The 12,061-nt window shown below is 43.5% G+C and overlaps 2 protein-coding genes across 2 annotated transcripts in view; both read left to right on the top strand.

Annotated features, from left to right (window-relative positions):
- The window catches only part of klhl3 (kelch-like family member 3), a 39,029-nt gene that overhangs the window by 4,725 nt on the left and 22,243 nt on the right, over window positions 1-12,061 (top strand). The window contains exons 3-4 of the mRNA XM_080745652.1: window positions 1,043-1,149; window positions 9,548-9,669. Of these exons, the coding sequence (XP_080601778.1) occupies window positions 1,043-1,149; window positions 9,548-9,669 (229 nt within the window). The remainder of the gene's footprint in view (window positions 1-1,042; window positions 1,150-9,547; window positions 9,670-12,061) is intronic.
- fgfrl1a (fibroblast growth factor receptor like 1a) overlaps window positions 1-12,061 on the top strand; it is a 415,817-nt gene that overhangs the window by 396,836 nt on the left and 6,920 nt on the right. The gene's annotated exons all lie outside the window — the stretch shown is intronic.

Here is a 12,061-nt window from a genome sequence, read left to right as displayed (position 1 = left end):
TGTAGATCTGCTGTTTTCACTACTTTTGTGCGTCGGCCTTGTATGATGAAGCAGGGCTTTACTTTGCTAAAGTAAAGCCCTGCACATTTGAAACTTGGAGATACAAGGTTTCCACCTGACAACGACGATATAGTAGTCTAGCAGGCATCTCCAAAAGCGTATAGTTAATAAATATTCAAATATTATATTTTTGAAAGGCATACATCGATTATGTGTCATATGCCTAAACAGGGTTTCCTGCAGCGCTTTATTGGCCAGGCGGGCCATGTACCCGGCCTACAATCTGTAGCATCCGGCCAAGAGTCTGGTGAAAATTATGCAAAATTCCCCCTAAACGTGCAAAACAAACTATACTTTTGCGTTTGTGTTTGTTTAAGCAACTTCTCTTCCTATGTTGAGGGCAAAAATAAGAATTATTCAAAATTAAGGAAATTCATTTAATTGAATGATTAAATGAGTCTACAGTACCACCTGGCCAAGCCTTTTTCCTGCAGGAAACCCTGCTAAAAACGTTCAGATCTAGACCTACTACAGTATAACACAGCATTATGATTAAAAATGGCATTTACATAGTTGCCCTCCTAAAATGTCACCCTGTTTATTCCTATTTGTTGACAGCATATAAATAATATAAGGCTTACTGTCTCTCATTCTTTCTTTCTCAAATTATTATTTTCCTTTTCTTCTGTTCCACCTCTCTTTTTTAACTTTGTTTTTATTTCAGTTTTAGGCAACAAAAAAAAAAAAAACATAATTCACAACTGTATTTTCTCTTTTTTCTTCTTACACATTTTTTCAGCTGTTTACCACTAATAGAAAAATAAAGTAGAGGACATTTGAACAAAGACAGAACAGCAAAACAAACTAACAAAAAGCACAAGTCTAAAAACGCACATCACCTTATATAAAATTGTATACCATCAGGAAGATTAACGATAAGCAATACAGTAGAGCAGTGTGTATTTTATGTAAATATGACATGGTTCTTCGTTATTCTCGCTGCTTACTCTCTCCTCTCCTCTCTCTCCCTGTCTCCTTGCAGTAAAAATCTTCTATGTGACGTCCAGTTGGTGGCGGGTAGCGTGGAGGTGGCAGCTCACCGGGTGGTCCTCGCCTCCTGTAGTCCCTACTTCTGTGCCATGTTCACAGGTACCGTTCAGTTAGGGTTAGTGCCATGTCTTCTGTGCCATGTTCACAGGTATATAGTTCAGTTAGGGTTAGTGCCATGTCCTCTGTGCCATGTTCACAGGTACCGTTCAGTTAGGGTTAGTGCCATGTCCTCTGTGCCATGTTCACAGGTAGAGTTCAGTTAGGGTTAGTGCCATGTCCTCTGTGCCATGTTCACAGTACCGTTCAGTTAGGGTTAGTGCCATGTCCTCTGTGCCATGTTCACAGGTATAGTTCAGTTAGGGTTAGTGCCATGTCCTCTGTGCCATGTTCACAGGTATAGTTCAGTTAGGGTTAGTGCCATGTCCTCTGTGCCATGTTCACAGGTATAGTTCAGTTAGGGTTAGTGCCATGTCTTCTGTGCCATGTTCACAGGTAGAGTTCAGTTAGGGTTAGTGCCATGTCCTCTGTGCCATGTTCACAGGTATATAGTTCAGTTAGGGTTAGTGCCATGTCCTCTGTGCCATGTTCACAGGTAGAGTTCAGTTAGGGTTAGTGCCATGTCCTCTGTGCCATGTTCACAGTACCGTTCAGTTAGGGTTAGTGCCATGTCCTCTGTGCCATGTTCACAGGTAGAGTTCAGTTAGGGTTAGTGCCATGTCCTCTGTGCCATGTTCACAGGTAGAGTTCAGTTAGGGTTAGTGCCATGTCCTCTGTGCCATGTTCACAGGTATATAGTTCAGTTAGGGTTAGTGCCATGTCCTCTGTGCCATGTTCACAGGTAGAGTTCAGTTAGGGTTAGTGCCATGTCCTCTGTGCCATGTTCACAGTACCGTTCAGTTAGGGTTAGTGCCATGTCCTCTGTGCCATGTTCACAGGTATAGTTCAGTTAGGGTTAGTGCCATGTCCTCTGTGCCATGTTCACAGGTATAGTTCAGTTAGGGTTAGTGCCATGTCTTCTGTGCCATGTTCACAGGTAGAGTTCAGTTAGGGTTAGTGCCATGTCCTCTGTGCCATGTTCACAGGTATAGTTCAGTTAGGGTTAGTGCCATGTCCTCTGTGCCATGTTCACAGGTATAGTTCAGTTAGGGTTAGTGCCATGTCTTCTGTGCCATGTTCACAGGTAGAGTTCAGTTAGGGTTAGTGCCATGTCCTCTGTGCCATGTTCACAGGTATATAGTTCAGTTAGGGTTAGTGCCATGTCCTCTGTGCCATGTTCACAGGTAGAGTTCAGTTAGGGTTAGTGCCATGTCCTCTGTGCCATGTTCACAGTACCGTTCAGTTAGGGTTAGTGCCATGTCCTCTGTGCCATGTTCACAGGTAGAGTTCAGTTAGGGTTAGTGCCATGTCCTCTGTGCCATGTTCACAGGTATATAGTTCAGTTAGGGTTAGTGCCATGTCCTCTGTGCCATGTTCACAGGTATAGTTCAGTTAGGGTTAGTGCCATGTCCTCTGTGCCATGTTCACAGGTAGAGTTCAGTTAGGGTTAGTGCCATGTCCTCTGTGCCATGTTCACAGTACCGTTCAGTTAGGGTTAGTGCCATGTCCTCTGTGCCATGTTCACAGGTATAGTTCAGTTAGGGTTAGTGCCATGTCCTCTGTGCCATGTTCACAGGTATAGTTCAGTTAGGGTTAGTGCCATGTCCTCTGTGCCATGTTCACAGGTATAGTTCAGTTAAGAGCCTCACACACTAAACGCGATGTTGGGTAGGATCAGATGTCGTGCCCGGGGGTTTATCGGTGTTCATTTCAAACGACAGCGATCCTCTGTCTTGCGATCGGGCCCGGTATATCCCGCTGTGCCAAGTGAAATATCTCAGACCATTACAAATGAGACCGACGTCTCGCGATTCTAGCCACCCACGATCTCGGGGGGGGTGGTGCCATGAGAGACACGACTAGATGAAAATTCCGCCCCCTCAAGAGGGATAAAATCAAGAGTGTTTTTCTCTCTCTCTCTTTCTTCACTCACTTTTATTTTTTCTGGCAGTTGATTGAATAAAGAAACAAGGCTCCAGCCTCCACGGATTGAGAAAGTGGCAGCGGTTCTCAAACTATGTGTCCCGACCCAACGTGGGGTCGCGGATGGTGCCATGGGCTCGCACATTGCCGACCAATAGAATAAAAAATAAAGAATGAATAGGTCTATAACCAAGAAACGCTAAAAGTGAAGTCGTTGCGACCAGCGTGAAGCCAACGGACACGTTACCAGCCTACATATAGACCTACTGTGTAGGCTATAACGTGTATTTGCCCCTTTGCTTTTTTTTCCTTTTCTTTGTTTGCGCAGCCTCTTAAAGAGTTTTTTTTTTATATTTAATGGGCCCAACCACCCTATTCTACCACCCTATTCTATCACCTCTCAAAAAAGCCTTTCCCCACACGTGGGGATATATAATATCGTTATTATATTTATATAAGATAGGCTAATATATTTGGCTTGGTCGGAGTCACAACGGTGAGGTTTGGTCTGACATTTAATTACCTTGAGTGCTGCATCTGTGATGTGATGTAGTCCACATTTTGAAGAATTAATCCGGTTTTAGGTGATATGCAATACCCTGACAGTGTAATGGAACTAAATGAACCATACATGTCCATTTTCCTTTTTGGACAGTTGGTTGAAGGCTTGGATGAGGCGGTGGACCGACAGAGTTCAAGTTTATTAATCTCTCTCTCTTTTTTTTTTTTACTTGGCCTTTGAGCACGGAGAAAGGCTCACCTGAAAGCATTCTCACTGATTAGGCCTACTTTTACCATCACTGCTCAAATTAACTGTTAATCAGCGTGAATACTTTCAGGTGTGTATCTGATCAATAGGAAATTGCGCATTACATTCTGCATGACATCAAAGCGACATGTTGCGTGAGAGTTTGAACTTGAACATGAACGACGCGTCCTCTCCCTTTCCACACACACACACACAGACAGACACACAGACACACACACACACACACACACACACACACACACACACACACAGACAGACACACACACACACACACACACATCTAGGTCTGTAGTCAACGAGCCAACGACCCAATTAGCGCAGAAATCCTGCAGCTGCGGTGTTCTGACTCGCTGACATGACCACTCCACTATCCATTCCTGACATTAAACCATTATAGTATTGAGCCTTCTACATTCCCCTTGCACCTCAAAATAATGGATTACTTCTTCAAAATGCGGACTGGATAAAAAGAGGCAGCAACAGGTAATGAGTTATTCTGATCCAGCAGTGGCAGAGAGCAGCAGACTCCTCTCTCTTTTTTTTGGAGTCCTTTGGCAATCTGTTCCCCGACGCACGTCTGACTGGGCTGGGCTGGGCAGCATATACATTTTTAGAAGTGTCTGTCCACAGGGCTGTGAGCTTGTAGATTTGCTGTTTTCAGCGCATGCAACATATGACCCTAGCGACGCACAGTGAGTGCGGTGCGTTGCACTTGCAACGTGCTGTCACAGCACTGCTGTGAGCTTGTAGATTTGCTGTTTTCAGCGCACCACTGCCATGCAACATAAATGACCAGTTAAGTTGAATAAATAGCAAATAATACCAAACAACCAAACAAATAATAGCCCGGGCTCTTATATAAAACATAATAAGGATAATATTAATTGCAAATAAGAAATAACGGCCCAGGCGCTTGAACCGTGCGCTTATTTGAAACAGGCGTTTCAAATGGTGATTAATATTATCTTTTATAAATATAAAAAATATATTATATATAGCCTATATGGGGAAAGGCTTTCGTGAGGCGATAGAATGCACTGCCTTGTCGCCAAATGACTGCGCAGAAGAAGAAAAAAGAACGCTATAGGCTATAACGTTTTTGAACAAGTGATTACAACATTTTAGGGAGAGAGTAGGCTAAAGTAAAAAGTAAGTAGGCTAATAATAATAATAAAAGTGTAGGCTGTTCTATTGTGAGGTGACCGAATAGCCTACACTCTGCGCAGCCTAAAAAGGGAGGAGCTGGCTTCATATAATCTGAAGCAATCCCGTGAGCTCATTCAGACGACAATAACTGTAAAGGATTCCTACCCGATGACCCGACAATATCAAGCTTTTTTGATATTATCGTGAGTGCTCCCGACGAGTCCCGAGGTCATAAAAAAGCTAATTAACATAATCCGATCGTGTCGGGGTACTGTTCAAGCCCAAGACCGATTCCGGGGCCGACCAAACGATTTTCCCGGGGGGTCCTCCCGAAATCTTGTCGGGGATCCTCGGCCCCGGGTTCGGCTCATTGTGAACGGGCCCTTAGGGTTAGTGCCATGTCCTCTGTGCCATGTTCACAGGTAGAGTTCAGTTAGGGTTAGTGCCATGTCCTCTGTGCCATGTTCACAGTACCGTTCAGTTAGGGTTAGTGCCATGTCCTCTGTGCCATGTTCACAGTACCGTTCAGTTAGGGTTAGTGCCATGTCCTCTGTGCCATGTTCACAGGTAGAGTTCAGTTAGGGTTAGTGCCATGTCCTCTGTGCCATGTTCACAGGTAGAGTTCAGTTAGGGTTAGTGCCATGTCCTCTGTGCCATGTTCACAGGTATATAGTTCAGTTAGGGTTAGTGCCATGTCCTCTGTGCCATGTTCACAGGTATATAGTTCAGTTAGGGTTAGTGCCATGTCCTCTGTGCCATGTTCACAGGTACCGTTCAGTTAGGGTTAGTGCCATGTCCTCTGTGCCATGTTCACAGGTAGAGTTCAGTTAGGGTTAGTGCCATGTCCTCTGTGCCATGTTCACAGGACAGTTCAGTTAGGGTTAGTGCCATGTCCTCTGTGCCATGTTCACAGGTACCGTTCAGTTAGGGTTAGTGCCATGTCCTCTGTGCCATGTTCACAGGTACCGTTCAGTTAGGGTTAGTGCCATGTCCTCTGTGCCATGTTCACAGGTATAGTTTAGTTAGGGTTAGTGCCATGTCCTCTGTGCCATGTTCACAGGTAGAGTTCAGTTAGGGTTAGTGCCATGTCCTCTGTGCCATGTTCACAGGTACCGTTCAGTTAGGGTTAGTGCCATGTCCTCTGTGCCATGTTCACAGGTAGAGTTCAGTTAGGGTCAGTGCCATGTCTTCTGTGCCATGTTCACAGTACCGTTCAGTTAGGGTTAGTGCCATGTCCTCTGTGCCATGTTCACAGGTACCGTTTACTGCGTTCCCACGGTCATGAAATTCCTGGAAATATTTTGAAATTAGAAAAATATTTTTCCAGTACTGGAAAAGTTTTGGAATTGATCAAGGGTCCTGGAATGTCCTGGAAAGAATAGCTATGCATTGTCTTTGGTTATTGATTTTGTTAATACCTCTGAAATGACAAATTAAACATTGGCCAAATTGTCAAATATTAGAGGCAGAAATTGTGAAAAGCATGTAGATCTGCTATTTTCACAATCAGGGTGGGGGGTCCCCAGTTAAAATATGATTATTTCGGGGGTCACGGCCTGAAAAGGTTGAGAACCACTGGCATACACTACCTGTCTTTGGGCATTGCACATAGGAGTAAGCGACCTGTTATTATGCTGAATTATTGTTATAAAGTCCTGGAAATTGGGTTAAATATTCTGGAAAAGTTTTGGAAATTAATTGGTAAAAATGTGTGGGAACCCTGAGTTTAGTTAGCAGCCGCTGCACTCCATGACCGTACAGCAGGCAGGGGCGTCGCACAAAACTCTGGGCCCTGGGTACAAGGATTCACTGCGGGCTTTTGTACTTTAACTATTGAAAAATAGCAGATATACAAGCTCACAGCGCGGCACCGAGTGCCGCGCTGTGAGCTTGTATATCTGCTATGTTTCAATAGCTAAAGTATAAAATAATTAAGGCCCCCTCCACTTGGGCCCTATTAACTCAGTCCCACTCCCCCCCCCCTTGTGACGCCCCTGACAGCAGGGGCTCTCAAACAGTTTTGCCTCAGGTCACCCCAGTAAATAACGTTTTCATCCACGGCACCCCTGAATTACACTGTTACTTTATAGCACTTTTTTCGTCATATCAGCGGTACGTATCTGTAAATCTTTAGCTCACACCGCTTGACGTTGTGACGCGTTGTGAGCTTGTAGATCGGACAGTTTTGATGGACACACTTAGTGCACAGTAGGCTGAAAAAGAACAGTGCAACTCGGGTTTGTTTTACTAATTACAGAGGGTCTAAAAATGGTTAAACTGAAGTGATATATTGATACATTTCAAATAGTATCAAAGTATTCTGCGGCACCCTTGGACTGGCTGTCACGATTATGACATTTTACATGATGATTAATTGTCACTCAAATAATTGCGATTAACGATTAATTGTGTTTTTGTCGTTGACAATTACATTTCTGTTTGGCTTTTAGGCTTTGAAGTTGCACATGGAAGATATGATATATAACCTAAATATACAAAGAAATTACTGACAACGTTATACTTAAAAAAGAACATTGATAGTGGACATAGCCGATCTACAAGCTCACAACGCGTCGCGATGCGACGCGTTGTGAGCTTGTAGATCGGCTATTTCCACTATTTTTGACTTGCTTTTTAAATATGTCAATCTTTCAACATGGAAACGATTATGACGATTATGAAAAATAATCGGGATTATGTAAAATAATTGCGATTAGACGATTATGTAATAACTAGCCCTTACCCGTTCAAAGATATGAGCTCCAAAATGATGTGCAGTGTGTGGGTTATGGGATGTGCACTGTGCATACAGTATATGAGGGATGGAAAGTAACTTTAACTGGTGCTTGCATGATGTAGGAGCATCAATGTAAGAAACCCGTTTCGTTTAATGGCTACAGAGATACTGTCAAACCCCCCCCCCCCAGCCCACCCGCCCACCCGCCTGCACACACACCCGCCTGCCTGCACACACACACACACACACACACACACACACACACACACACACACACACACACACACACACACACACACAGAGCTGGTTAAACATTTTGCCTCAAGCTAGATGCAGAATAGATGTGCCTCATGCTAGATGCAGAATAGATAGTAGATACACCATAAAAATGCTAATATACAGCATACGATTTGTGAAAGTGACAAACGGGCTTCACAGTTATGTTAGGTGTGTTCATATGCTTATGGTGATGCGATTTCAGATCAATTGCTCCAGCCACTGAGGAGAAACGCTGTGACAGACAGACACTCACTCACTCACTCACTCACTCACTCACTCACTCACTCAGACAAACATTCGCAAAATTATAGTATAGATTGTGACAGCCCTACTTGTATCAAGGCACCCACATTGAGCTGCCTTACAGGATGTCTGTTCAAGGGGAATAGTGTCAGATGATCCGAGACGGCCTGACATCACGATGTAATGCCTGATCTATACTTGGATGCGTGCTGAAAATGGTGCGTTGTGAGCCTGTCTACCTGCTATTTCTGGCACGCCGCTAAGTAAATAAATCAGGCTTCAAAGATGGCCAGTCTGGCCCGAAATTGATGGGTAGCATTTTGATTTTGTGTGTGTGTGTGTGTGTGTGTGTGTGTGTGTGTGTGTGTGTGTGTGTGTGTGTGTGTGTGTGTGTGTGTGTGTGTGTGTGTGTGTGTGTGTGTGTGTGTGTGTGTGTGTGTGTGTGTGTGTGTGTGTGTGTGTGTGTGTGTGTGTGTGTGCGCACGTGCACACATAAGATATCAAAGTGGGCTTGAGCCCCTGCCCTTTTATCCGTCTGTTAAAAAATGCAAATGTCCTCTTTCCATGCCATACCTGAAGGCAGCATTCAAGGGAATTGCCTTGTCCAAACTCTCCTGAACTTGAATGCAGCATCTTATGTTGAAAGAATTGCCCTCTCTGTGTGGAAAGCCATGCCGTTACGCCACATCTCCAGTATTGCCTTTTTTATGCTTAGTATAGTGTGGTATCAAGCACTGAAAATAGCCAAACCTCCAAGCTCACAACGTTGTGAGCTTGGAGGTCTGCTATTTTCGAGATTTTCACCAAAAGACCCTTTTAGAAATTTTAGCCCCTGCCTCTCTAACATTCTCTGAACGTGTGTGTGTGTGTGTGTGTGTGTGTGTGTGTGTGTGTGTGTGTGTGTGTGTGTGTGTGTGTGTGTGTGTGTGTGTGTGTGTGTGTGTGTGTGTGTGTGTGTGTGTGTGTGTGTGTGTGTGTGTGTGTGTGTGTGTGTGTGTGTGTGTGTGTGTGTGTGTGGCATAGCTCAGGGGTAGAGAAACCATTATTAGAGCACGAAGGGTTCCCAGTTCGAATCCGGGCTCCCCCTGAGTTAATGTGGAAGGGTCCTTGAGCAAGACTCTGAACTCCTAGTTGCTCCCGGTGAGCAGGTTGGTGCCTTGCATGGTTTCCTCCGCCACCGGTATATGAATGTGTGTGTGTGAATGGGTGAATGTAATGCACAATCTATGTAAAGCGCCTTGGATAAAAGCGCTATATAAATGCACCATTTACCATTTTTACCATTTATGTGTGTGTGTTTGTAGGTGATATGAGTGAAAGTAAAGCCCGGCAGGTGGAGATCCGAGAGGTGGATGGTGGAACGCTGAGGACGCTGGTGGACTACATCTACACAGCTGAGATAGAGGTCACCGAACACAATGTACAGGTCAGTTCAAATGTCAGGAGACGCGACCGCGTATTTCCCGGTGAACCTGTGCGCAAAGGTGGGGGCCGATGGGCAAGGAGGGTCGCGAGCTTATGAGAAACAACTAAAATAAGACCTTAAAACCTGGAGAAAACACTTGCGTGCATTAGCGGAAGATGACGATAAAGGAAATCATTAAATGGAAAACATTAAATTAACTTCTGAAAAGCCTACACAGCCTTAAAACATGGCAAAAACAGTTGCGTGCATTAGCGCAAGATTAGATGAGGATAAAGGAAATCATTAAATGGAAAACATTAAATTAACTTCTGAAAAGGCTTCTAAGCCTACACTATAGCCTACAAAAAACTAGTGGAACCGTGATCTTGCCACACGTGAATAATTGTGGTTGTAAACAATAACACAGACAATATAAATCCTTAGTCTAGTTGTGGGAAGAAACGGTTATCATCATGGCCCCAAATTACTTTTAAATATCTTGCAATTGGCGACGAGTCTCTTACTAAATCGGCAAGAGTGCCTCTCATTCTGAATACATAAAGGCTAAGCTATATAACCTCTCCATCATCAGCAATAGTCCGTGGTGCGTGTTCCCCACACTCCCAAGCCCCCACCGTTGCGCTTAGGTTCACCGGGAAATACGCGGTCGACCGGTCGTGTCAGGAGACTGGACGATTCTTGTTGATTCATGGCTTCCAGCCGTCTACTTGTGAGTGTTTGTGACACACTTATCCAACGCAGCTTTGAACGGTACCGTTTAATGTTTATTGTTATTTATGTACAGGTTCTAGTTGTGGGACCCTCCAGCAGGGCTCTGTTAACACTTATGTTGCAATGATTTTTTCTCTTCAATGTCTCGCGTTGCCATGGTTACCATAGACTTCCATGTAATTGTGCAATTGTGTAAAAAGTGCACGCCCATGCCTAGATGATGCACCACGTGTGTAGATGCTGTTCACAGCTTTCAAACAAAAAAATCCGCTTGGAAATCCGTTCAGGCATTCATGATTTATGGGCCATTATGTTTTCTTCAGATGTAAACAAACATGGCTGCCATGTTTGAAAGAATGGGTTGGTATGGGGGTTAAACATGCAATTTTGCGATCGCGATCATGCCTAATACATTTCTGGAGGTCCAAAAAAAATTTTTGAAAAAAAAGATTTTGAAAAAAAAAAAAAAAAAAATTTTTTTTCAAAAACGGCCCAAACTCGGGAAACTCGGGGTTGGCACAGCATTGGTATCAATACAAACTCGGGAAACTCGGGGTTGGCACCAGATGTGTTAAGTTCCCATATCCTCCGTGGTCTTTCCCTTTCTGAAGCACATCCTGTCCTCTCCTCTCTCAACCTGAAAGGGAATCTCAGTAGAATTTACACTGAGATTGACTTGGAGCAAGTTCAGTATGTACTGTCTGCCGGTAAATGTTGCGCTTTCGTAAAGTGGTGTTGAGCTATTATTGGAAATCAAATTGGGTTGTATAGCTACTAGGGCATTAACGACTTGTGATTTTTGCAAGTCGACTCGACTCAGTAAAAAGTTGAGTTGAAGTCGACTTTATTGTTTGATGACGTCATCACATCACACACGACCTCCAGATGATTAACTTAATGTGCAACATTGTTTTCTCACTCAACTCTAAACAAATCAACATAATGTGTACCTGTAAGTATATAGAGGGTATCTTCACATTTCTAAAGTGACAATTTAAGGACTTTTTAAAACCTCTAAAATGACAAATTAAACATTGTCCAAATTGTCAAATATATTGAGGCAGAAATTGTGAAAATAGCCGATCTACATGCTCACAACGCCTTGCATCGCGAGGCGTAGTGAGCATGTTGATCTGCTATTTTCCCAATAGAACCATGTTATACCAAATGTAATGTAATATTGTAATATTGGATCATTCCGTTCTTGACAATAAGCAATCCTACTGTTTGAATGCTGTACAGACACACACATGGAGCAAAAATAATAACAATACAAATAATAATAATAATAATAATAATAATAATAATAACATACAAAAGATTTTCCTTTTCAACTTCGACTTTCGACTTTCTCTGGTGGGAGTCGACTTGTGTAATGAAGTCGACTCAGTCGACTTGTCGACCTTTTCGTTAATGCCCTAATTGCTACATGGCCATGATTCTCTCTCTCTCTCTCTCTCTCTCCAAGTACACTCACTGAAGGAAGAAAGAGGTCTCAACTCTTTTAAAGAGAGTTCTACCAATATCAAAACAATATATACATTATATACTTTTGAGGAAATGGTGCTTTTCCTGCTAATCCTAATCTCCGATCTCTAACATCACAGAATATGGCCTAGGGCCACACATTTCTCTGCCCTTTGTTTGTCTGGTGGGTCTCTGGATAAAAGTGATAGTGTGT

This window comes from Nannobrachium achirus (genome assembly GCF_963921795.1).
Source record: "Nannobrachium achirus genome assembly, chromosome: 17".
Lineage (NCBI taxonomy): Eukaryota > Metazoa > Chordata > Actinopteri > Myctophiformes > Myctophidae > Nannobrachium > Nannobrachium achirus.
This window is presented reverse-complemented; position numbering and strand designations above follow the sequence as displayed.